Genomic DNA, 27395 nt, shown 5'->3' with positions numbered 1-27395 from the left:
GATTAATGCCATGAATAGGAAAGTACTTCCCACCTTCCCAATGGTTGTTCTTGGTACTCACTAAGATTTCCTCCAAATGAATCATCAGATTTACACATCTGACTTATTTTGGATCACATTTTAAAACTATGAAGTGTGCCAAAATGACTCAAAAGCAAGTTAGAAAAAAAACTTGACAGGCCCTTGACTTCCAAAATGTATAAAGCTCATGGACAATTGGCTTCAACTGTCAGATTATGTATACATACAGGTACAAATAAAAAAAAAAAATAGAATATCATGAAAATGTTCAATATTTTTTGTCGCTCATTTCAGAAAGTCAAACCCATAAATGATATAGGCTCATGATACATAGGAAATATTTCAAGCCTTTATTTCTTAAAATTTTGATGATTTTGGCTTACAGATAATGAAAACCCAAAATTCAGTGTCTCGGGAAATTAGAAAATTACTTAAGATCAATAAAAAAAAGGATATTTTAAACAAAAATGTTTTGTTCCTTTTCAGGGTCGCAAGGAATATTTGAGCAAAATGACCAAATTATAGCAAAGCTTCTAGCAGTAAAATTTAAAACACCTTGCAGGAATCATTTTTGACTGAGTAGAGGGTTGTTTTACACGCGTATAATTTGGGTTATACAAGTAATCAGTTTTTTTCTGTTTCAAGGTATAGTCACAGGAAAAAAAACAGCCCACTTAAGTAATTTCTTATATAGTCTTTGTGTATTCATCTCTTCCTCATGGACTAATGTCTATGCTGTAATGGCTCTGATACTTTTCATATGCGTCAATACATTAATGAGGCACATTGGCCCTATTACACTCCGGGCTCCCCCCCTCTCAGGGGAACCGGGGCAGCAGGGGAAAGCGGGCTTGCCAATGATTGTTCTGTTCTCCACACAGCATAGCTTCCCTTTAATCATCTACCTTTTTTCAAACTTCAGTCGCAGCCTTGGGCAAATCACATGCGCTAACCCACCACCGTTTCATCAATATTCTGTTGGATCACTGTATGATAAATTTCGCTAACCACGATACCCCATTTTGCCAAATTGCGGAGTTACCATGGGAACTAGCAAATGGTTTGAGGCAATAATATGTAAAAAATGAGCCGCTAACTGTGACCTACTAAAGCTCCTTTTCATTTGCAGCAAATTGATACATCACAGGGCACACCAGTACACATGCTTGTCCTTTATTGTGAAACATGGCTAGTTCTATTGACAAGAATGGATTTTATGTAATGTCACCGAAAGCCCAAGAGCGCACTTGTTTGTGGTCAAAGGTAGAGATTAGGTTAATGCATCGTGTTTAAGGCGGAATCTGGTTTTTTGTTATTAGCACCAACTAGCATATGCCTAACAAACATGTTTTTGAATTGTGGGAGCGAAAAAGGGTACCCGGGGAAAACCCAATCAAGCATGGGGAGAACATGCAAACTTCAGACAGAAATGATCTAAGTGTCCATGGCGCCAAAGAAGAAAAATCGATCACGTTTTGCTCCATCAAAATAAGGCTCTTGTAATGTAGTTTGTAATGTTACTCCGATCTAGGTATTTCGATTTAATGTCCCATCAGATAGTATACAATCATTGATTACCTAATCACATGATTAGCTAATAATTCCAGGGGCTTAACTTGTCATGGAGTGCTATTTCTCACTGAATTATGTTGGACAACGTTGTATAACAAATATTGACATAAAACGAAAGTGTTATTGATTCTACACTCACGATTTGAAGGATCTGTGTTTTAGTGACTCTTCAACAAATCAATTGTCAGCTGTTTTGACAAAACATGAGAAAAACTCTTTAAATGATAAAGATTTAAAGTGAATTCTAAATGAGTGCTTTAATTTAATTAATATATTTCAACTTGAAAGACGAATTTAAGTGCAACAAAAAAAGCCAAAATGTTGTTTGAAATCTATTAACCCTTACTTTTCCCTGGATTTTTAAAAAAATAAATAAAAAATCGAAAGCAATGAACTGAGCAAAATGCAAATGTATTGCAGTTTTTTCAGACACAACACCATTTTAGCTGTACATATGAGACACCAGTTGTAACATTTGCTAAAATCTGATTGGCCCATATGAGATCAGGTTTTATGAAAACACACTTCATAGTTAGTCCAGTAACTCTGATCTTTATGAAATTAGATATAAAGTACTATTAAAAAATTATTGTAAAAACCACAGTAATGATGATTTATAAGATTGATCAGTTTTTGTATATTTGCTTGTTTTTTTTCTTTCCAATATGTCTGATTTCAAGGTACGTCAGTTTTCACGTTCACCACAGATTCAAGATTTGATTCGTTGTTTTGCTGAAAAGCGATATGAAGGATATTCAAAGTAGAAAATCTAATGAGTCTCAGGAATTATGTTAAAAAAGTAAGCACTTTTAGCCCAAAGCTCAAATGAGCAAATAAATTAAATATACACGTTTTTCTTTTTCTTACATACATCCCCGTGGACGATGCCTACGTTTTACACTGATTTTGAATATAATTTTTAATAAATTGCCCCCTTAGTTTGTTTTTCTTGATCACAACCCAGCTGGTATACATTAGTACAAAACTTGAAGCCTCATTATTTTTCAGTGATTCCAATATATTAAGTCGTGTTTATGTTCATACCCCGAAGTACATTTATCTTTAGGGCTACATTTATTTCACAGTCGCTGATTTACCATAATAATTAGCAACCTTCAAAAGTGAGGAAACCCTTAATGACTCGTAACATGTTATGGTTTGTCCACTGGGATTTAATTCTGATTAATTCGACATTTCTGCCACGGCACGAAGTGACAGAAATTCACTGCTCTGGTTACAGCTTGTCTGTGTCACTTGTGTAGGTGGGAAACTTTGACATGGGACACAACGAGCAGAGGTGTAAAGAGTACTGACATATCCTACTCAAGTAGAAGTACTGTTACCTTGAAATTATACTCAAGTACAAGTAAGTACTACAAATAAAATGTAACTCAATTAAATAGTACTCAAAGTAAAGGTTACTAGTTACTTTCACCCCCCCACGTTTATTTTTGTTAATAAAAATTGCCACGGTTCCATTGCGTACAGTAAACCTCTCATGTATAAACTTAAAAAGGAATAATTAAATCTTGCACAAAGGGAACATAATTGATTTTCCACAAAGGCATCTGTATAAAATAAAAGGTTTGTCATGATGTACAATTCTTTTTTTAGAATAAAATAACACCAATTAATTAAATTCAAAATAAAAATGTAACAAATTACTTTACTTCTTTTAAAACGTACCTACGAACAAGTAAAATTACTGATTTAGAAATGTACTTAAAAAAAGTATAAGTATTCATAAAAGCAACTCAATTACAGTAACGTCAGTACTTGTAATCTGTTACTTTCACCTCTGGCAAGGAGTTACAATTAAGTGAAGCAGGAAGAGGAAGGAAGGAAGAAAGTAATCGATAAAATGGTTTTACGCTCTAATTTAGGATGTAGTTTATTATTGGAGGAGTGAAACCACTCTTGAACTCTCAGTAAAAGCATTACTATTTCCATCTGTGTGCAAAGTACACATTGTTGTGATGAATCTCCAGGTCTCATCTGTTAGGAAGTCAAACAGGGGAAACATATTTCCTTTTGCCCTCTGTTGATGGTTATTGATTGGATAAAAACAGACAACCTCTTTCAAATGCACTCTGGTTGTTACCTGCTCCAAGCTGCTCTGCCACACACTTTAGAGGTGACTATTTCAAGACAAGGGCAAAGGAGACATGACGGAGCAGAAACAACGGCTTCACCAAACATCACCCTAGAGGTCGTTGTGTTTAGTGCTACATCTAAGACAATGTTATTTCAACTGTCTAAGTTTTCATTAGGGGAGGAGGTCTTTTAAAATGCGAGACCTGGTCGGGTGAACCTGCTGTTTGTGCTCCGACTTTTTCGAATGAAGAAGCTGTTATGACATGCTGGACACCAGCTTTAATAACCATGTGCAAGGATAAACACCCACGGGGCTTTACTCCCCTGATACCTGATACCAAGGCAGTTGATTTGTTGGCAGTTTTACCTCAAGAGAATACACTAGATTTTCAAATGGACTCGGTCAACGTTATACCTCGATTGGAAATGTGATGGCAAAGCAGAGTTATTCTTACTACGTTCCTTCCAGGGTGTGTATTCGGTCTGTCCTCGCAGTGGTCTTTGGACAGGGAGAGACGGTGCATGGGCAGCACTGACTCTGTGACATCTGTAATTGAGATGTAGGAAAGAATACAGCATTTGTATCAAATGAAATCTATTTAAACCCAGCAGCAGTTGTCTGGGAAAACAATTTGGTTGAGGAGTTGTCTGCCCCTTGTGGTTCAGCGGTAGGACCTGCTGCCGAGTCTATGATTAAGCTGAACACGGACAAAATTAGCTCAGACGTGGTGCAGAGGGACATGTTCTATGTCAAGCAGAAATGCCAGTTGTAAACTTGAAGAAGAGGAATTGTTATTTTAGCAGAGTTAACCTTTCTTTACATCTCTGAAGGAGGGACAGGCAGAGCTGACAGAGCAGCAAGGGCATCTTTCAACACTGTGGTCAGCTTCAGCCGTGCGTGCGTGTGTGTGTGCATGTGTGTGTGTGTGTGTGTAGTCATTACAAGATAGATCGACCACACATTTCTTTTTTATTGAAACGGCATCAAGCCACAATCAGATAAAGAACCTGAGCCGTGACATTGTGCCGTTGCCAGGAGTTTAACAGCCACTTCAAAGCCAATGACTCATCACCTTTTGATCTGAATGTGGCCAGGGCAGGAAAAAAATAAAACACTGGTCAAGGAGTACAACCTACTCACATTCCTGCTGTAACCTCGGAGATGGCAAAGAACAATCATACCGTTGTCGTACATTGGGAAACGGGCCATATCAGTCAGTGTGCACACCGCATGCAAGAAAAACGTGATTATTGTTTGAAAAATCTTCTCCTCATACAAAGGTTTTTTTTTTTTTTTTAAAGCTAATTAGTTATAGCTACAGGTAAATACTGTGTTTCTTTTTTCTGTTTATTCATGCTAGCCCATTACTGTTTTCTAGATAGTGACCAATGTCTGACCTATGCAGCCAGTTTAATTTCAGGTTTGGAAAAATTAAATTTGAAATGCAATTTTGTGTTGCATACTGACTATAGTCTATGCCAGGCATGTGCAACTGGTGGCTCAGGGGTCACATGAGGCCATCAGACTAATTTTGTGTGGCCCACAAAAACAAATCGCCAATTTAAAGGATTATGAAGCCCAACATAATTCACAAAATAACTCCAAAAACTCATAAAATTACAACAAAAAACCCAAATAATAACCAAAACAGACATATTGACTTAGAAAATACATGAAATGACTCCAAAAAATATTCATATTAAATGCTAATATTAATGTTGATTATGTGGCCAGAGGACCAGACAATCACATTTTTATGGGCCCCGCTGTGATAAAAGTTGCCCATCTCTAGTTTATGTGGTTACGTGTCAAATTTGCAAAAAATAAATTGTAACAAGACCTTCAAATACTGATCTACACTATGTTTTACTGTCTTATTGGGGAGTATGCTTTTAATGATCTAAACACATACATATTTACGTAGTATGGTGTGGTATACCGTCACCTGACAAAATCAAAAGGAAATGGGATTATTTTGTTACACTTACTGTAGTTGGAGTTTTTTTGTACCAAAGGGCAACCTTCAGTAATGTCCTACACTAGCTTTATACTGTGGTATATGCAGGAAGAGTGAAAGAGAGGTGGATTGAGCATAAAGATACCAAAGGATTTACCTCCAAAGTCTCCAGAATGGGAGTTCTTGTCTGAGATTAGAGGTCAGCTATAGCCGTGAAACCATCACATCTGCTTTGGGCTAAAGTAACAAGGAAGTGGCTAAGAGGGAGAACAGAGACCGTGCAGAAAAATTTGTAAGGCGGCAGAAAGAGAAAAAAAAACACAATGAAGAAATATACGACTTGTGACAGGAAGCTGGAGTACAGACTAGGAAATATGGCACAGGAGGAAAGGTGTGTGAAGTAGAGAGTGGCTGCTGAGCATATGTTATTGTATCTCCTCATTCTCCTCCAAATGAAGCCTTTAAAAGTAAAGTGCAGTGAAATGGCGTGGTTTTGTTCCTGTTATAAAACACGGCTTGCGGTTGAAAAATCTAAAATACGTGTCACCAAAACCTATCAAGCTCCCTCTTTCAGATTCCCAAATGCTGTTCTTCTCATCAAAAAATGGTGAAATTGCACTGTTCTGCCACATATTCACATTATACATGTTTACTAATGAAGATAAACAAGGTCAGTGTTCAGTGCAAATGCACTCATAGTTCATTCTGCTATTGCTAATACCATTAATGCACCAAATGTGGATTAATTTCCCTCTTCACCCAGAAACCCTGCCCACATGCTGCTGTGTTTGATTTTGTTGTTTTTGTATAGATTTACAAGCTTTATTTTATTATCATGTATAAGAAGATATTTATTATGCTCTCAGAAACCATGTGATAAAAGCTAAATATTACAAGCGCAGCGACTAAAGCCGTCAGGGTTTTTGGTTATGATGGAATAAACAAACAAATCAAAAATATCCAAGGCAGTACAAGGCCTATTATTTAGCTTTTTCATTGACAATTGCTGTATAAACACCAGTAATAGGAACCTCAAATCCTAAATTTAGCCTTTTGTTACAAATATTGTCTTTCTTTTTTTTTTTTTAATGAGTCAAAAACAACAGATTAAAAACAACAGTGACTGTTGCAGGGTATTCTAGGTGACTAAAAACCTCCACAAGCCTGAGTGTAATGCATAATCTTCCCTGACAGTTCTTTTTATGACTACATCACAAAAACGCTGTGTTTTACATCGTGTCTGAATATAAATGACATGATGCGTTAAGCAGAACGAGAGCAGGGCCACATACGGCACGACAGGATTAGCCTTCCTCTCAAAGACAAGAGATATGTTTAATTTCTCCCGTCATGCAAGACAGCACAAATCTTAATATTCACACAAGTGTGACATTGCGTTTCTATACACTCTTTTTCGTGTAGTGTACAGGGTCGCAGGAGGTGCTGAAACCTGTTGTAGCTGCATCACGACCCCAGACAAGAGGAAAGTACAGGCACATTCACAAAATACTACAAAATGTATTGTTTTAGTCATAATAACAAATGTGTATTTATAAATGTATTGATTATGTTGATTTGCAATTATCCCCAAAACATCCTTATTTTGTTTTATTGTCACCCAGAGTTTTCTTCAACAAGTCTAATAGGTGGAAAGTGTCCTTTAAGTGTCTTTTTCCTCATTTTGATAGCTAATCTTCTGCTAAAATGTTGCATCTAAAAACATTGTTTTACTATGGGAATATCTTAGTTTTCTGTTTTTTTTTTTCTTTTTTTGTTTTTTTTTTTGTTGCAACATGCAAGACAAAGACAGAAACAATAACAATACACCGATTGACGACAACTAAACATTTACATATTACAATACACGGTATGTTTGAGTGTGTGTGAGAAAGAGAAAAGTATATATACACAAATTAAAAAAACATTATTTTTTATAATAATTACTATTATTATAAACAATAATGGATTTTTATATTATTATTATTTTATTTTTTTTTATTTTTTTTTTATTATTATTATTATTATTATTATTATTATTATTATTATTATGTAGGGCAAAAACCCTCAAAAAAACAACTGCATTATTTGAGCCCAAACAAACTAACAGGACCGTGAGTATAGTTTTAAATCTATCTATATTCTTTTCATATTTGGCTGACCTGTTCAATCCATCAATCTGATGTTTTGTTTTTTTTTTGTTTTTACATGAATTTTAATGCCACTATACAGTTCCTACCTGAAGGAAGAAGAAACCATTGGAAAATTTGTCAAAATGATAATATGAATTGATGCAATGAGGACATGCCATGAGTGAGTCTAAACCAGAGCAACCTTTAAAAATTATGTAAATAATAATGAAAAAGTGATTTAAAAAAAGTGACATACAAGAGATATAAAAAGTGTGATGACAAGTTGTCTGATATCTAATACTGTATTTCATAGGTAAACACTAATGGAGTCATGAATATGATCAGGAAAACTGTATCTCCTGCAAAACATGATGGAAGTCATTTGTTGGAGTGTCAGTGGAAACAGATACAGTGTGTGATAGTCTAGTGTGAGGAGAGGATGGAGGCGGTGGTGTCTGTGATCTTGGTTGGGAGTTTAATGAGAATGTCAGTGCTGTCAGCAGCTGATTATAAAGAGAATCTCCTTCCTCACCAGCTCTGATCATAGTGGAGCGTTATAGGCTTCATTAGGCTTCCTTCTTACATCTGCTTCCCCGTCATGTACTCGATACGTTTCAGACCTCGTGGAGATGAATTATGACGTTAAAGAAACATCTTTAGCAAACACTGCTAGTGCCAGATTCAGTATAATTTACCCATGTTTCCTTTGGTCTCATTTCCTGTAGTAACACTGCCATCTTCTGGTTTTTATACTCAGTTACAGCCCAAGTATTTTTGTTGTTTTATTTAGGCAAGGCGAGGCAAATGTATTTGTATAATGCATTTCATACACAAGGCAATTACATGATTTAAAAAGTGCCACAGAAAACATTTGACACTTTAAAAATCAATAAGCACATTAAAATCAGCAGTAGAAACATTTAAAATCAGCGCTAAAAACATTACATCAACAATAAAATGATTAAAAATCTCCCTCTCAGTCATATGCAGTAGAGAAAAAGAGTGCCTTAATGTGAATTAGCCAAAATATTATCACTACTGACTTGTAAAGTAATCAGATTACAACTTACATTACAATCGATGACATTTATTAGGCAGTAAATCAACATGTCGTTCCCAAATTTGCCACATTAGAAGCAAATGCTGATTTTAATATGGTTATAAGAAATAATGATGGTAATATTGAACCAAAGGTTGAGTTTGATTTCTTGTTTTAGATGAATTTTTCAATAGGTTGGTGAGGCTGTTTTTTTTTATTTATTTGTTTTAATTTAATTACATTTTTGTATTTACATATTCATTTTTACATGGACACTTTATTTCTTTCTTTTCTTGTTTTAGTCGAATTTTTCAATAGGTTGGTGAGGTTGTTTATTTATTTATTTACATATTCATTTTTACAGGTGATTTTTCTTTAGGGAGTTTGCATGTTCTCTGCATGCTTCCTCTGTCAGCACAAAAACATGAATACTCCATTGAATCTTCAACACCAGCACAGGTCAGAACAGGTATTGGAGAGGATTTAATTCATACATTTGATCATTTTATTATCAAATATTATCCTAAAAAGGAGCAAGTGGGTCTGAAAATGGATGGATGGATTTCTGTTTTTTTAATTTTAATGTAATGACTCACGTAATGTCACACTACTCTCAATGAGAAGTTATTTACTTCAAACTATTATATTATTTCTAGCTAATTTCCTTGTGGGCATTGGCTGAAATAGCAAAGCTTTGCCAAAGATAAATATGTGGACCTTGTACTCAGCACCAGGGTTGGGGTCAATTACATTTTTCAGTTACAATTAAATTTTCAATTATCCGTGTTCAATTACAACTCAATTATGATTACAGTGACCAGCATTTTTTCCAATTACAATTGTTTCTTATCCTCAAAAAGTCACTTACAATTACGTTCTCCGTTGCTAAAATACAATTACAATTAATCACAATTACAAAGCCTTTAATACGTAACCTAATAAAAGTTCATCTTCCTCTTGTGTTAGCTTCCTGTTAGTACCTCTTTTGATAACAGGTCCTAAATCAGCTGTAAAATACACTAAAGCAAATATCTATCATCTAATTTCTTTCCCCTTTATTGGTTCCCTCCTTATGTTTCTTAATCAATGAAAATATAGGTTTTATCATAGTTGGTGTGGGTGTCTGAGCCTTTTTTGTGTTTTTGTATACCCCAAGATTTGTTTATTTTTAATTAGTAAAATGTGGGAAAGCTTGATATGAAACTGATTAATAATTGTTATTACAATTTTTGTAGAATTTTCATGCAATTACAATTACAAAGTCAATTATTTGAACTCAATTACAACAGCAAATTTTTTTTTATATTCCAATTATACTGAACGGGCCCTTGCAATCACATGCATGTCGGGAAGTGGCGCACGTTGAGGTGTGTTGCGTGTCGGGGTGTGGCAGAAATTTTAGTGTTGAGACGTAGCCGACCATTTGTAAGGATTATATCACAAACTTTCCTGCAATCGTCTGTCCAAATATGATGCCTATGATTCACTTTTACCAATAGGTGGCGCTATGAATATGAATGATGGGTTGGGGTAAACCATAACTAATTTTTTGGCATACAAATGAAAGCTGCTATAATTATATAGCATCTACTTAGCTTTACAGACTCTTAATAAGTTCCATAAACGTAGAACATCATCCAAGTGAACAGGCTGCTAAGAGAAATATTTCAGTCTATAAAGATTCAACTTTATTGTCAAGATTGTTTTATAACACAACCAAATAAACATGTATGTTTAAACTAAAAATATCAATGTGTGAAGTAGTTTAACAGTGCAGTGTCGGATGCAAGACTTATCTCTATAAAAGTAAGGAATGTCTGCCTGTCAGTGATGATGTCAGAATTTTGCAGAAGTTCCAAAGTGATGTCATCAGTGCCAGTTGGGGGCAAATACAATTTTTAAGGTGGTGCCATTGAGTCATTCACTTGTCCAATTCTCCCTAAATATCACATTTTTCGTCAGTCCTAATATGTATTGTGTTTAGGCCCTCAAAAATGCAATCACTTTTTTGTAAGAATAATAATAATAACTAGAACTGCAAGCAGTTATGAAAGGGAACCAAGCCTTATCATGTGACTCAGCCCCCAGGTTTTGAGGAGCCCATGGAAGTATGTCACGAAGGATGACGGGCTTGGGACGATCAGGCAAGTCTGGAGATTGTATGTGCAAAGTGTAGTGCATATAGAGCTTAGAAACTAGGAGTTCAAGAAAGTAGGTTTTTGATGTGTGTAGTGACTTACAAAGATCAATATGCCGTGGGATTGGGTGTGGCCTATGTCAGAAGATCCAACTGTATTTAGGGATCACGCGGATATAAAGTTTATGAAGATGTGATTTAAAATGTGAAAGTTAAAGGCCAAAATGAGTTTGCACCCATTATAGTGTCCCCAGGCCCCCCAATTACAATTAGTTTTGACCCCAACCCTGCTCAGTACATATAGAAAGTTAACTGTCTATTTAAACTTACAGGTAAGAGTGCCTGAAAGATGGTTAATGGAAGTCCTAATGAAATATTTATATCATGAGGGAATCTTTGACTTGTTAATCTAATGTATGTGCTCGGCTTAGTAGTCAAACATTCCCAGTCTGTCTCCTGGGCTGAGCCTCGACCCTCTGGGCAGTATCAGAGCCGCTGAAGTGCTTTGGCATCAGTGTGACAGGATTAACACATCAAAAGCAGAGTCGGGGCCTACAGCAGCGTCACACCGTCAGTACACCACCTTTCATGTTCTGCTCAGGTTCACTACAATTTCACTTAAGCCAACAGCAAGTCAGAAAGGAGCAGATAATGGGGCCGACCTGCTGCTATCAGGCTTTCCTTCAGCTTCAGTGAAATATGTCAAATTCTGTGTTTTTGATGAAAGATTGGAGCGCTACAGTCTCAAGTGAGGAAATGATATCTGACTCTGTCACATGCATGGCCGCGGTGCATACGAGCATTTTTTTTTTGTCTGACATTCAGAGATGAAATTATTGCTGCAAGCCTCCATCGTCTTTATAGTTTTTATGATGCAAACTTTAATAGGAAACACAGGGAAAATCAACCAAAACTGTGTTTACTGGGAAGTCGGGAGTTAATTAGAAGCTCCCAGGGTTTCAAACCTATTAATTGCTAATCCCTTTGATGAAATGTTTATCATTATTAAAATGAGATGCACCCTGTGTAAATAAAAAAAAAAAAAAAAAAATATGAAAGTTAGCATGTGGTTAAATTGACATCAAAACAATTAAAAAAAAAAGGCCACATACACTGACAGGAACTGTTGTCTTTTTATTGCAACAGATGCTTATGCAGAAATGAAATAATTATTATATTATAAGTATTATTGTATTTTTTAAGGTACAGAATAATGATTTTAACAATGTATAGACTTGAATGTTTGACTGCCACATGATCTCTTTATAATGGTGCTTTTTATGTAAGATTTTTTATTATTATTATGATTCATATTTATAATAATACTATTTTATTTTTAATATGTAAAACTGGAAGAAGAAAAAAACACTACGTACTCCAAAATAAGCTGACAAAATGGTCACTGAAATTATATTTATAATATACTGTATTTAACACATTTCACTTCTGCTGAGTTAGAAAATGAGTTGGAAAAAATAAAATAAAGGGGGAAAATTCAATTTTATTCTTTGAAAGAATGGTAAGATGTAGTTTCAGAAGAAAACGAGTTTTTTGAAAGAAAAAAAAAGCTGTGTTTTACCAGTGTTTTAATTTGTAAATTCAATACACCACACGTAAAATGTTTTCATAGGTAATGTTTTTTTTTCTAAATTATAGAATTACATTTGCTCTATATAACTTTTTTTGGGGGGGGGGGGGGGGGTTCAACAATTGATGTACGGATACACTTTTCTACATTACTTTTCACTTTTCACATGGTCTACTGCTTATCGGAATATAATCTGAATATAATCCTTGAGCATGGTGTAAGGCTGTGTTACTGAACCCACCGACATCACTAAATAACCAGTCAATGTTGTATTGTAGCATTCAGATCATGCATTATTAATGCCAGAGTTCAGCACAGATCTGGTTCATTTTCTATTTGTTCTCCCATGTGACACATTTGTCTCTTCTTTCTTTTTAAAAGGTGATTGACATAAAAGAAAAACTGAAGCTGTTCAAGAAATTTTGGTCCACCCTGCCTGAGGCGATGTGTGTGGAGGACAGAGTGATTGCAAATAATGCCAGTGATGACGAGTGCTGGAACGGGCACACAAAGGGCAGGTAAGGCCACTAGAGCCTGCAGGTAATGCAGCAAACACAAAAGCTTACTTACAAATTCTAAAGTCTGTTCTGGACTGATGTTAAGCAGTTTAATCCAGGGATGAAGAATCGGATTACTCACTGACTCACTCTGTTTTACAAGAGCTTGGTATACTTTAGTGAGTCATAAAGCAGAATCCGTTTACTTTGGTGGGTGTGACCTGATAAATGTGCTGTCAGTTCATCCTTCAGACATCTAAATATTATTATTATTTTGTTTGATGCATTTGTGTCATTCATTCTTTTCTGGGTTAATCTAATTTATTAGTAGGTAATAACTGTTGTTGTTTTGGTACTATCGTCAAACTGGAAGTTTTTTGTACTTTTCATTAATAGATCTATTAAAATGTTTTCAAACAATAAATTTGTGCTTGATGCAGTTTCCGACTTGTCGTGGCTAAGATTAATATTATGATATGATGAATAGTAAAATAAGGACACCACATTTTTTAAATCACAAAGGACCCAAGGAAAAAAGCTCTGTTGCGTCACATGATGTCTGGTATGTTCTCACATGACAAGCTACTGCTTGTTTTTATAAAGGAAAGTATAGCCTCAGCTAACGTTTTTTCACTGAATAAATACCTCACATGTTTATCAGGATATTAAGTGTAAAAATCCCCATCTCTTATCATTGGCAAAATTAAAAAAAAATTTACATCTTGCTCATAAGAAAAAAAAAGGGTTTCTCATACATAAACCTACTGTATCATTATTAATGGGGATATACATTTTTTCCAAGCCTTTAAAGTGTGAATAATCATGGTACATTGATCAGGATCACTGATCAAGATAATAGCCATTATCTTGCAAAGAAGAGAATTGTCGCTTGGCAAAGATTTGTGCTCTCTGAGAGCTCTAGTTATAGATACGTTTAACCAACATGGATAAATTATCTGTCATTACAGTCTCTAGGAGAAATATAGTAGCAATTGACAGACTTTAAATACTTTTTAAATCAATCCTTTAGCCATATCCATTCCCACACTTCATTACAAATAACATTTTAAACAAAACTGTCTTCACTTTGTTCTTTCAGCTAAAGAAAATAGCTGAAAAACACTATTTATTTTATGTTTGTTATGCCCCTAAAGGTATTTCCCTGAAGTCCAAAAGGACGGCCTGACCAACCAGGTGAATAACCCTGAAGTGTCCGTCGACATCACTCGCCCAGACACCCTCATCCGCCAGCAGATCATGGCTTTGAGGGTGATGACCAACAAGTTGAAGAATGCTTACAATGGCAATGACATCTACTTTCAAGACACAAGTGAGTTGGTGCTAACACACACTGTATGTGATAGAAGGCTGCTTCATACTGAGCCTGTCGTTTAGCCTGGCTCGTAATTAAGCTGCTTGTCCATCATTTGATAAGCTGTTTACTTTGCCAGAAATAATTTGTAATAGTGAGGCCAACCACTCAAATAAAAAAAAACATTCGTTTCATACATAAAGGTAAAAAGAATTTTTTTTTTTTGAAAAAGGCAAAATTTGTATTTTTAGTGAGATTACGAAGCAATTTAGCCAGTAATTATTCATGTTTCTGATGTTTCTAACTAATTTTTAAATGTCTTGCAGTTTTGTACAATAGATAGATAGATATATCTACCTCTTAAATTCTAAGAGAAGCTACAGTATGTTTTTGAAAGGCCCTGTGTGTCTTCTTTTTTTGTGTTTTTTTTTTTTTGTTCTTTCTTTCTTTTTTTGTGGGGGGGGGGTGTATTTTCAGGTCATCATAATTGCTTTTTCTTTTTATATTTGTTTTATTTATTTTCATTTAAAAAAAAAAGAAGTGATACTGGTTTGTTCTGTAAGTATGAGTATAATTAAAAATTGTATCACTTAAAAAAAAAAAAAAGAAAGAAAATTGTATCACTTTGAAAAAGTACAGTATTAATGGGAAAAAAGTAAAGAGTAGCTAAACCCAGAAGTTCTTGACTGACGTGCGTCTAGGCAGAAGATTTACATTAACAAAATGACGCATTTATGGGCGGGGCTCCTGGAGCAGGTAAGACACACCCACTCACTTTCTAACTGTAGCCTACTAGCTAACTACTTACTCCATTCCTACTATACCACTCTATTTGCAATTCTCACAATCCAACCTACTTGCTACAGATTGCAGACTCGACAGGTGCTAGTTTTAACAGGAGGGGCGGAGCCAACAGTAGTGGTTCATGATGAAAGCAGGCCTCCAAAAAGTTATTGGTCTCCATTCTTAGCCAATAGTATAATTGTATTGTAATAGCAGGGTTTCAACCCATAGAGGGCAGTCACTCTTACTTTTTTTTTTTTTTACAATACAATACAGTACACCAATAATAAATACTTTGACTGAAATGTCAAGAATGGACAAGAATCAATCAACAGCAATACTCTATACACAAATACATTTCAGTCAGGATCACTTTAGTCAAATTGTTTTATTTAGCTTGCAGTTTAGATTTGGCGGTAAGGCTCTGTTCTGGGACCTATCTGCCCTTCCAGCAGCTGCGTGGAAAGCCTGAAGCGAAGGGAGCTACCCCTCGCTCTTCCCTGAGCTGCATGGAGAGGCATAAGCAGAGAGAGCGGTCAGCATGACCCCCTGGAACAGAATCACAGACATTAGATGCACTGTTTAATTAAACAGAAAAGGAGGAGCTGGGGTGGTGGTGGGTTGCAAGGCGTTAGTGGACGAAGTGTGCCAAAGTAGGTGCGTTGCAGTGGTTTAAATGCAGCGCTGACACTAACTTTAACCAATGGGAAGCATGGAACATGATCAGCTGGATGATTAACTGAATTAGGGGATCAATAATGTCAGTTAACAGCTACTAACACATGAAGGAGCTGGACTAACCTGACTTCCATACCTGCTTGAACTAACGCAACGCTCAATTTGTTTTCAGCAGAAAAAAAGTAGTTTTATGGTTTAGTTATTGCAGGTTTCGTCTTCATTTGACTGAAACCTTCAACTTTATAACAGGAGAAGGAAATGTGAGGTCAGGTTGTGTTGTTTTCCAGCGTCACCCTGGTTTGCTCATTACCTTTTGGTCATTACAACGGTTCTGGTTTTGCAGGTGATGAAGGCAGCGGTTCAGGCAGCGGCAGCGGCTGCACAGATGTCTGTCCCACATCCATGAGCACCACTACTCCTGAGACTCCCGTGGTGAAAGCCGATCGGAGCGGGCCTATGGACAATTCAGCCCCGCCCTGTGGCCACACAGCGGTTCTGCCCACCTTGCTGTCCCTGTCAGTCCTGGCACTTCATCTAGTATGGAGATAATGCTGAAAGAAGAGGCTACACATAGCATGGACAACAGAGGGTTTTCTTTGTCACTTATTTACTTTTTCACAGTTTTTATATTCTGGCAGATTGAAGCTACAGTCCAGCAGGCAGCCGAGAGGTTGAAGGAATCTGCTCAGAGAAACAGCAGCAATGCGTCTTGATTTCCAACTTTTCCAAAGATTGTGCAGTGCCATCTTTAGACTTGATAGTTTACAACATTACTTCACCTCCTAACAGTGAGGCTGATCTAACAGACTCTGCTGCAGAGATTAAACAAATATATATCTTGCACATATGGCAGGTTAATATTGTAAGTTTTCATGTGAGGAGAGTAAACATGCACTTTGATTTTTTTTTTTTTGTTTTGTTTTATTTTTTAATGCAAAATGTGTTTTTCAAATGTTGAGAATGTGATAACTAGATGCTCTTGAATAGAGCAGAATGGAAGAAATACAGTAATTGTTTAAATGGCAGTAAATTACAACATCTTAAACATTTTTGAATGCTTGTCATTACCTCATGTGCCAAGTTTTAGCTTACCTAATTTTCATCACATCACTTTTAAAAAAATTAAAAAAAAAACAATTTTTTCATGTAGGGGTGTCCGGATTTAACTTTTTCACTTCCGATTCGATGCCGATATTGCAGCCTCTAGTATTGGCTGATATCAATCCGATATTATAAAGAAATTATACCTGGGTTTATTACTTATTTTGTAGTCTGAAATGGTTTGATCAGGTGATATTACTCAAACAGAGAACAATAGTTGGCAACCATAGGTATGAGGAAAAACTGACCCATTTATTGTTAACCAAAGGGTTACATAAATAGTCATCTTAAATAGAAATTATTCTACAATTGAATGAAATAGATTTAATATAAATGAGAAATAAACCTGAAAAATAACTTCAATGAATCCAATAAAAAAATAATATTTTATGAGGAATTTTAGATGAAGGCAATATGCGATACTACAGATTTAAGACTGGGATAGCATTATTCTCATGTTCTGTATCAAAATGGATTAGGGCTATTTGGCTCTATATTTGCATACCAATTCAATGTCGGATTTGGTAAATTTTAATAATGTGATTTCTGCCCATAAGGAATATCACATTAAATAATTCCTAGATTGTGGGTCAATTTGGGGCAAATACAGTAATACATTCTACATATGTAAGTATCGGTTAATATCAAAATTTTAAAATTAAGTGTTGGGGTGAAAAAAAAGCAAATATCGGACATCCCTATCTTTATGTTAGTAATCAGTTCAAAGTCTGTTGTTTTGCTAAATGCATGTGCCCTGGGTGAAGGGTTCGGTTGTAATCTACGCAGTGTGTAGCTATTCATTTAAATGACTGAAATTAAAAGCGAAAACTCATCACAACATGTTAAGAAGGACTTCTGTTTCCTGCAGCAAGTTTATTTTAAATAAACAGCTACACACAAAGCACAGAGAATATGGCTTCACACAAATCAAATACTGGAGTCTTGCAAAGTAGCTGGAAACTGTGCCTCATGTATCATGTTTACCTGATTATGCATTTTCTCAAGAGGGATGTACTGTATATTTGCTTAAGGAAGTCTTTTTGTCACTATAATGAATTGCAAAACAATTGGATCCTTTCATGTTTTCCTACTGTGTCTAAAAAATATATGTTTCAGGACAAGGAACTGCCTTTCAAACCTTTGCATGTGACTGTATAGCCAAAGCCTAGCTTAACTGTTTGGATGTCATATACACTCAAACTAACACTTTACTGAACACAAAAGTAAAATGCAGTATTACCATTATGTTAAAGAGACAAGTTGGAGTCATCACATCAAAACACCATAGATGTAAATGTAAAGGAATAATTAGGAATGGAAGCATCGCCTACTACCCAGTTGCTTACTCACTGGAAATGCAAAGAAAAGGTCCCTTAAATTTATCTGGAAAGCTTGAATGGATGTGTCTGCAGCACAGACAGGCTTGAAGCCAACCACAGTCACCTGTGAAATGAGAATCTGTGGAGGTCGGACAGGCCTGAATGCATCGCTGGAGCTTCTCAGTAGAGCGTACTTATAAAGAATATGAGAGGCCTGGCAAGGGTGAGGGGGACACACACAGAACTAGTATTTAGGTACATCCACTGTCCTCTGAGAGCCCAGCAGGTCCATAACCAGCAGCTGAGCTAAACCTGCACTTTTACAACCAACTGAAATCACCTTGTAACGAACAATGTTTCCTCAGCTTTTTTCATTGAAGTCAGGATTTGCTTTCACATCAACACATTTAAAATACAAATCAGAGTGTGTCAGATAAGTCATTGAAATGGATTCTTTATCACGACTGCAACTATCACAGGATGCCCTTTTTATTTTTTGTATCATTAAACTTTTAATATTTTTTCAATAAAACATTTAAAAAAAAAAGTGGTCTGGTGATTATCTGAAATACTGTGTAAATATAAGCTGGAAACATTTGGAGTTTTCTGAAAATATTCAAATGAGACAAACTAGAAAATTAGGACATTGTTATTGTTTTTTGAGAATTAAATCAGAATAGTTGTAGAGCCTACTATTGCCTTATAATAGAAAGATAGAATGATGCTAATAGACAATTGAATTATACATTACCTTGATTAAGTGGTTAATTTTATTTGTGCAATTTAATCACTTTACATTTTCATGTGGCTTTTCTTTTGTTATGATTTAATAAACATGCATAGACATGTTTTTTTTTCCACAGGTACAAGATTCAAATCTTCTTCTTGCTTCCCTGTTGAGACCAGCACTTTGTAGACTCGCTGCTCAATCACGCTCTAGCACGTCGTAGGTGATATCTAGGCGTCCTCTGTGTACTTTCTGTTTGTAAAATCTGCTTTTATCAGAGGTTCAAAGCCTCTGTTCCTCCGCTGACGCAGGTAGAGCACAAAGATAAGGAGAAGCACCAGGAGACCGATGAAGACTCCCCCCAGAGTAGAGCCCAGCACGAAGACTGTTGGACCACCATCCACAGCTAAAGGCAACACATAAGAAAAATTTGTTCAAAAGAAAATAAAGGACAGAAAATTCATTTTTGATACATGGTGTTGTATATATCTCTTGTTTCTTATCAATAGATGTGAAATGCTGACTGTTTATTAAATATTTGATTGCATATGGGATATTCAGCCACTGTATCAGGAAGCATGGTGCCATTTAAAAAATGATTAGCTGTTCTGTGTTAAAAGGGTTTAATCTCAAATCTTTGAAAACAGTGGGGTGGCAGTCACGCCAGTGGTATCTGTCATTGTGTCCTTGGGCAAGGCACTTCACCCACTTTGCCTAGTATGAATGCAGTGTGCGAGTGAATATTGGTGGTGGTCGGAGGGGCCGATGGCGCACTCTGGCAGCCTCGCTTCCGTCAGTCTGCCCCAGGCCAGCTGCGGCTACAGTCGTAGTTTACCACCACTAAGTGTGGAGTGAAAGAATAATGCCTTCATTCTGTGAAGTGACTTTGAGTGTCTATGAGAAAGCGGTATATAAAATTGATGCATTATTATAATAAATTAAATTTGCCAGTTCATTGACTTTTTTTACTATTATGTTCTGTAATCACTCACTATCAAGGGCAATTGCGTAGGAATATCCCAGCTGCTCCGAAGTGACATAAATGTCTTCGTTAGTAATTGGAGGGAAGAAAGGAACCATGTTGTAGTCTCTGTTGTGGCCAATAGGTGCCATCTCATCAGGGAAGGTGGCGTTGGTCGGAACAAACCTCCTCATCCACTCGTCGAAAATAGCATCAGTGAAGGCGTGCAGCACCTGGAAGGTAAACGTTTAAAATGAAATAGCTATCCTGAACATTAGTTAGAAATATATGCAACACACTTCGGCCAAGTGAAAATGAACATTGCAGATTTTGACTACGTCGTTCTGCCAATAGAGGGTTTCCACGGCGCGTCATCAACCCGGAAGTCGCCATTTTGGAGATAAAGCAGCAGGTCTACGCAGCATGAAAATCCAGAAATTCGAGACGAAATGGTGAACTATTGCCATGTTTTTGGCTGTACCAATCGGTCAAACAGTGAGACGCATTTGGAGTTTTGTAGATTGCCAAAAATCATAACAAATCAGGGAGAACAATCACACAAGTTATCAGAGGAAAGGAGGCGCTTGTGGCGAGCAAAGCTAAACCAGGTCCTACAAGGCAAAAATCTGAACAACATCCGAATATTGCAACAACACATCATCAGTAGGGTAAAAAGTAACCTGCAGTGGTGAGTCGTGCAAAAGAATGATGAAGTAAACATGTGATTATCTTTTCCAGTATTTAAATTAATGAGTGAGCGTAGATGTACATTTAAATTAAATAATATACGTGTATGTACATTCACAGTTACAATTTAGTTCCAGGGTTATTTCACAGCAACAGGTCTGACACTTTTTGACTGTTTAGCGTTCATTAGAGTGACAGCCTGTGCAAGAAAGTGTTCTTATGACGGGTTGTTTTGCCGTTGATATGAATTATATTATCATCACACTAGAAAATTAGTTAAGAGCTGCTGCAAACATCAATTTACTTACCTGACAAGAAATGGGCTGAACAAATTCAGATGTTGCCTTGTAGATCCTGGTTTAGCATTGATAGCCACAAGCGCCTCCTTTCCTCTGATAAATTATGATATTGTTCTCCCTGATTTGTTATGATTTTTGGTAATCTATAAAATTCCAAATGTGTCTCACCATTTGACCGATTGGTACAACCAAAAACACGGCAATTGTTCACCATTTTGTCTCGAAATTTGGGATTTTCTTGTCTGCGTGCTGTTTGTAGACATGCTGCTTTATCTTCAAAATGGTGACTTCCGGGTTGATGACGTGATGGATGACGTGCCGTGAAAACCCTCTATAGGCCAAATTTGATCACTTTTCCCATTCTTGTCTATGGGGTAAATCATTCCAGATATCTCAAACATCCTTTTGACAAGGCAAAAGAGAAGGTTAAAGGTATTCAAAGTATCCTTTTGCATTGTCAAAACTTAAGTTCAAGATATCTTCTACTCTGTTTAAAGTTTTGCAAAATCAAAATGGATTTAGAAACTTGATTAATTAGAACTTCAACTAAGGAAAATGACGTTGTTCTAGATATCTTTAACATTCCTTCTGTTCTAGCCAAAATACACATGAATGGGAAAAGTGATATACAGTAATGTTGCCTATAAAGAGTATCTGCATGGTTGAATAAGCAGAGCTAAATTACAGACATCAATATCCAGAATATCTTAATGGTAAAATTGCTTGTTATACAGTTGCCTCAGAAAATTTTACCAAATGTGAGCATGTGCAGTGTCATGTGAGAGGAGGGTATGATATTACTCTGACCACAAAAATTGGGTCATTGGCTGCAGAGTGAGACAAAGAGCTGGTCCCATTGAGCATGGAGTGAACAAGGTTGTGAAGGTTATCAACGGTTTCATCCAACTCTCCGTCTGGCTTATCGTACCCTTCAAGGGCATTTCTGTGGTTAAAAAACACAACATTCAGCAAAGCAGAGGCTTACAAGCAAAAGTACACAACTGCAGGTTATCAGATTAGGTGTAAAAAAACAATAATTGTTCACTTTTTACCTGAAGCTAAAGGAGGAGTTGGTGAAAAAGGGAGGACTGTCAAATTCCCTGATTCCCAGACAGCTTCTGACATCAGTCATGGTGGGCAGGGACATGTTTCCTCTCTCCATCTGACCTCTCTGAATCAAACCCTCACTTGTGCCGTTACACAGAGTCACCAGGCGATTGTAGTCGTCCAGGCTGAAATTAAAGAGAACGGAAAGAAACGGCTTTACTAAAAATATTTTCTATGCTTTTGGAGAGTTGATGTATTTATATCAGTGTTGTCTGCTGACCTGTTACACACCACTCCCCATCTGGAGAACCTGGATTGGTCACTGATGAGGGAGGGGTTGTTTGGGTTTCTGCCTCCCAGCATAGAGTCGGTACACACATCACACTCACTCTGACCTGTAGCAAAGTTCCAGTATGGAATAGCAAAATTCTCATTGCCGGTCAGTCGCTGCAGAAACAAAACAAAAATGACCAATTACTTATGAAAATGTGTGGTGTTTGTATCTGATTCAGTCTATTGTTGTCTTTCATGTTTTTAATTTATCACAAGAAGTTTTTTTGGTTAATCAAATTATTGAGGCTTACAAAAAAATGCTATTTTTAAGATGAAACTCCTTCCGGTCTGTTTTGGATAATCACTTTACAACCTTATTTTCTTTACTACCTTGTTTTTTTTACCATGATTCTCTTCTCATCATTTATCACCAGATCCTCATCAAGTGTTGAATTTCACTCTTAAAAAATAATCACATTCTTTTGCAAAATAACTAGATTGAGATAAAACATAACATCATTTTGGTAGTTGAGGCTACATATGATATTATCTTTTTTTTCATCAGCATCTGAAGCCATCAGTGTTGTATTATTTTTAGGTGTTGTATTTTATGACGGCTAAAGTGTTCCAAGAAAACAATACACAAATGCTGGGTTTGAAAAGAAATGTATTGCAATGTAAAGAGCTTCTGTTTTAATTTGAGAGATAATGGTCACAGCTTTTACCCCCATTGACCCTCCAGTTCATAAACACACACACACTAATAAGACAAGGCATGTGATTAGGAAGCTGCACTGACCTGGAGCTCTCTTTCCAAGCTCATTAGATGGTATCTGTGCCAGGTAATGAATGCTGGACCTTTATGTGAGAAGTCAATAGCTTTAAATGGCCGACCGGGACCTGTGGGAAAGGTAAATGCTTCATCAACTGTGTTTTAAATATAGAGATCAATTAAGCCTTGTAAATTGAGAGAGATTCTGAGAATAAAAAGTCATTTTTCTACTTTCTTTTTTTTTTTTTGCCGTTCCAAAAAAAACATTTTCCCCAAGATGACAAAGAAGATGATTTACCAAGAAGGGTGTCTCTGACTGAGTAGTAATGCTGCCAGACAAAGAAGTCATAGATGGAGATGTTGGCAACTTGTGGCTCCGTTCCATTTGGTCCCAGAAGTCCAAGCCAGTGCTGGGTAGCGATGACATAATCCGGGTGGATGGTGGTCTTTGCCAGTTCCAGAGCATCCAGGAAGTCCAGCAGCTCCGTTGGGCTCAAGGAATGAATATCCCTCCGTATCACAGGGGCTTTTCTTTGGTCACAGTTTGGCCCAGTCCAACCAAACTTACACTGACCACAGTTATAACCTGCAAAATTCCCTGTAATGTATGACGCAAACATGTAAGTTGACATAGAAGTTGACATTTGTTTTAAAATTGAATCAGAATTAGAGAAAAAAGAAGAAGAAGAAGAAGAAGAAGAAGAAGAAGAAGAAGAAGAAGAAGAAGAAGAAGAAGAAGAAGAAGAAGAAGAAGAAGAAGAAGAAGAAGAAGAAGAAGAAGAAGAAGAAGAAGAAGAAGAAGAAGAATAAGAATAAGAAGAAGAACAAGAAGAAGAACAAGAACAAGAACAAGAAGAAGAAGAATTAGAAAAAAAGCATATAGCAACTAGAACCACTCACTCACCAGTACATCTGCAGGTCTGATTGAAGAACTTGGTGGGCCAACGCTCTCTATCGTCAACATTTCTCAGCCGGTACGGTCCTCCCCACGGTTTGGTGTCGACTCTCACCGGAGTGCAGACCCCTCTCCCTGACTGAGACCCACACACATTGGAGGGGTCCGGTCCCAGAGCAGGACAGCACTGCTTGGACAGGATCCCCTCCACTGTGCAGCACACTCGTGGAAACTGAGAATCGGCTGGCTCCGGATAAGACAGGAATAGGCAAAGAAGACTAAGACAGACAGGAGTCAGCATCTTTCACCTGTTTCTCTCCTCCAGTCAGTGGTGCTTAAATCAGTTTACAGATCAACACTCAGCTGTAACCAGCGCTATTAGTTCCAGCAGAAAAGTGTGGAATCCAACTCTGTCACGGCCCCTTCTGTGTATCTTCCAATTGGATTCAGTGATAGTGGTGGAAACAACAACTTAAAGCCAAATCATGTTGTGTTCCACTTAGCTTCATGCACATTAAGACAGCCTCTCATTTCTGTTGTGGCTTTTGTAGGGAAGGATTAAGTCTGAGGTCTTGTGATGATCACCTGACAGCAGGACTGTGAGCCACTCTTACAACAATATCAAGAAACTGCCTAAAGGTTTCTATAACCACTTTGTATCTAAAAAAAACAATGGGTTGGTGATTAAATTGAAGTTGTTTTCAGCGTAATAGATGTTTTCCTGTAATGAAGGCTCTTTTTCTCATAGGATAACCTGAGCAAGGATTTTAATCGGTTTATTCAGGTCAGATTCTTTCTCTGTTTTTGAGGTCGTTGGGGGAGGTGTGTTTAGCTTTGTTTTTCACCTTTTTAACTCAATCCTTAGCAACATGCAAGCTACCAAAAAAACAACTTGTAAATGAACATACATTAAAATACATATCTGATTCATTACACTATATACTGTATTTTAAAACATCTCAAGTTTTAGGATAAAAAGCACATTCTGAAGAGTTGTTTCTAAGGTGAAACTTTGGCATTTCTTTGTGACAAACTACACAATCTTCTCTATAGCTCATTTCATTTTGCATGCTCTCATAGTATATGATTAGGCTTTCAATAGTGTGCAGTGCTGATACAACAAATAAATGGAAAATTTGAATGAACTAAGATTTGACTGAGAAACGTCCACATTAATTAAAAACCTTTTTTGCAGCGTCAAAAAATACCAGCAACAAATCAACAACAACAAAGAGCTTTAAGCAAATAATTCCTTGAGATTGTTTGAGCCAAATAAAATCCTAAGAGGCAACAAAACATTTTTCGCTGGGTCTGATTAACTTAATCCAACAAGGTTAGCAATATGAATAATAGGGGTGGGAACCTCTGGGTACCTCACGATACGATACGATACGCAATACAAAGCTTATGATAACGATTATAAAAATGTGACAATACTGTGATTATATTGGTCAGAAATCAATCTACGATAATCTATGACATAACAAGAAAAAAAAAGATTAAGTGAAAAAATACAATTTTTATTTTATATCTCTGAAAGAAAATACGTTGAAAAAGTGTCCTATGAACAGTGACACTATTGTAGTTCAACATCTCTGTAAATAAGTGTCAACATACCAATGTAAACAATAAGTATCTCCAATAGTGCTTTCTGTAAACAAAAAATAGGGTCTTTCTTACCAGTGACACCATTATAGTGCAATATTCCAGTAAACACCTTCAACAAACAGTGACAAAATTTTTGTGAAAACCTTCCTGCACATTTTAGTGAAAAAGCAGAAAAAGTTTTAAAAATATTAAAATAAATCTTAAATCAAAAAAAAAAAGATGCTTAGCGCGAGCATATCGATAATTGATCGTGCGAAAAAAATATTGTGATATATTGCCGTACCAAGATATTGTCACACTCCTAATGAATAATAATATAATAGTAGATCACAATATATATTTGAAATAATAGTGAAAAATAAAAGATCTATCTATCTAATAATAATAATAATGATATGATGGTGATGATTAGCCAAATCATTTTATTCAGATATTTTCTTCGTGTTTTTAGTGTATTTAATTTAGACAACTATAGTTAGCCTGCTTTCCAATACACTCCAATAAAGATACTGGTTTTCCATTACTTTCTCAAACTCTTCTTTTTTTTTTTAAGTAAAATTACAGAACAGAAATAAATAAATGTGTAATTTCATGGTCTCTGTCCAATCTAGGCAGTAAGTGCTTGCATGCGTTTACTTAAGTATGATCATTTGGTTAAATCAAGTTCATTTATGTCTTATCACTCATAGGTTGTGGGTTCAAGTCCTGGTGACCCTTTCATTTTGTCATGTGTGATGTAAATTCAGAGGGAGAAGAAGGACAAGCTCAGTTGAGAATATACTCCAACATAAAAGGTGAAACAAAGAAAGAAAGTACTACTACCTGACTTACAGACTGACTTGGTAATGGGAATCCTCCTGATAATGATACTTCTGCCACTCTGTGTCCAAGAACTCCTTTGAATAATAAAGAAAGGTTATTAGGAGATGAGGAACACCTGAGTGAAAACAAGAAGAAGCCTCTCAAAGGCGGGAGGAGCCCTGGTAACATGCCCCGCCCATTTAGAGTACTGCCCCGATGGCTTACGTAGCCCAGCTATGCCAAGAACATAAGTAACTTTTCCGTCTGGAAATTCTACCAACGGCTTGTTCAGATCATATAATAAATTATGTGATGAGTATTTCAACTATACAGTTTGACCAACATCCTATCCGTTATCATTGAGGATATGGGGTTTATGACCTATACTGCAGCCAGTCAGTACGGGGAGCTCTAAAAGTAAAAGCTTCACTCCAGCGGGGAGCTTGTTCCATCCATTCTTTTTACAGTCTAAGGGTGACACAGGCAGAAATCCAGAACTATATAAACTGAGACATTACGTCACCGATCAAAGGACTGACAGAAGCAAATAACAACTAAGTCGACTTAATCCTCCAATCTATGAGTAACATGACTGTTCAGACTTATGAGAAATTCATAGAAGACACAACCACCCCCCAGGATATGTAACACAACCACACATCTCGCATGTGTGTGTCCTTGTGACTGAGAACAAAGTGCTTGCTTTCATTGTGTTTTCTTTTCCAGCGGGTCATATGAAAGAATCAAATGGACACGCTGTTCTCTACACATGAATGTTTATCCTTTTTCAATGCTAAAACTTTTGGATGGAGGCCAAACTAAGGGTGATGCTTCACTATGAGGGAAATGTGTGTTCCTTGAAGCACTACTTCTGACTCACTTCTGATGCATTCCAAGGCTTTCCCGTCATGTGACTGTACTGTTTACGTCAAACACTGTTAAGGTTAAGAAGAAGCTGCCCTCCACCTACCCACATGCACCCACACACACCCCCAATGCTATATATTTTAAAAGATTAAAGAATGATGCTGAATTTTACAATATCACACCATTAAACACTGTTAAATGAAATATAATATGTTGTTAAATAAACAACA

The 27395-nt window shown here is 36.5% G+C and overlaps 2 protein-coding genes across 4 annotated transcripts in view; one reads left to right on the top strand and one right to left on the bottom strand.

Annotated features, from left to right (window-relative positions):
* The window catches only part of gpc6b (glypican 6b), a 92929-nt gene extending 74162 nt beyond the window's left edge, over nucleotides 1–18767 (top strand). For all 3 annotated transcript variants that reach the window (XM_028436918.1, XM_028436917.1, XM_028436919.1), the window contains 3 exons: nucleotides 12920–13056; nucleotides 14190–14365; nucleotides 16152–18767. In XM_028436918.1, coding sequence (XP_028292719.1) covers nucleotides 12920–13056; nucleotides 14190–14365; nucleotides 16152–16357 — 519 coding nt within the window. In that variant the 3' untranslated portion in view covers nucleotides 16358–18767. The remainder of the gene's footprint in view (nucleotides 1–12919; nucleotides 13057–14189; nucleotides 14366–16151) is intronic.
* A 273-nt stretch (nucleotides 18768–19040) lies between these two features.
* On the bottom strand, nucleotides 19041–24390 carry dct (dopachrome tautomerase). Its single transcript, XM_028436168.1, has 8 exons — nucleotides 23899–24390; nucleotides 23293–23592; nucleotides 23022–23122; nucleotides 22230–22396; nucleotides 21955–22134; nucleotides 21710–21845; nucleotides 19948–20149; nucleotides 19041–19361 (listed from the first exon to the last, which is right to left on the bottom strand). Exons 1-8 carry the CDS (start codon nucleotides 24188–24190, stop codon nucleotides 19186–19188), a joined length of 1554 nt encoding a protein of 517 aa, XP_028291969.1. The 5' UTR covers nucleotides 24191–24390; the 3' UTR covers nucleotides 19041–19185.
* Nucleotides 24391–27395: the final 3005 nt, after the last annotated feature.

Source organism: Gouania willdenowi, chromosome 21 (genome assembly GCF_900634775.1).
Source record: "Gouania willdenowi chromosome 21, fGouWil2.1, whole genome shotgun sequence".
Classification (NCBI taxonomy): domain Eukaryota; kingdom Metazoa; phylum Chordata; class Actinopteri; order Blenniiformes; family Gobiesocidae; genus Gouania; species Gouania willdenowi.
This window is presented reverse-complemented; position numbering and strand designations above follow the sequence as displayed.

Bases quoted from the DNA above. Each gene is read 5' to 3' on its own strand.
- dct (XM_028436168.1), bottom strand. From the start codon at position 24,190: ATGCTGACTCCTGTCTGTCTTAGTCTTCTTTGCCTATTCCTGTCTTAT. The intron at 22,397-23,021 runs GTCAGTGCAGCT...TTGTTTCTGCAG, and splicing joins GCTTGGAAAGAGAGCTCCAG to CGACTGACCGGCAATGAGAA. The intron at 19,362-19,947 runs GTGAGTGATTAC...TGTTGCCTTTAG, and splicing joins CTACGCAATTGCCCTTGATA to CTGTGGATGGTGGTCCAACA.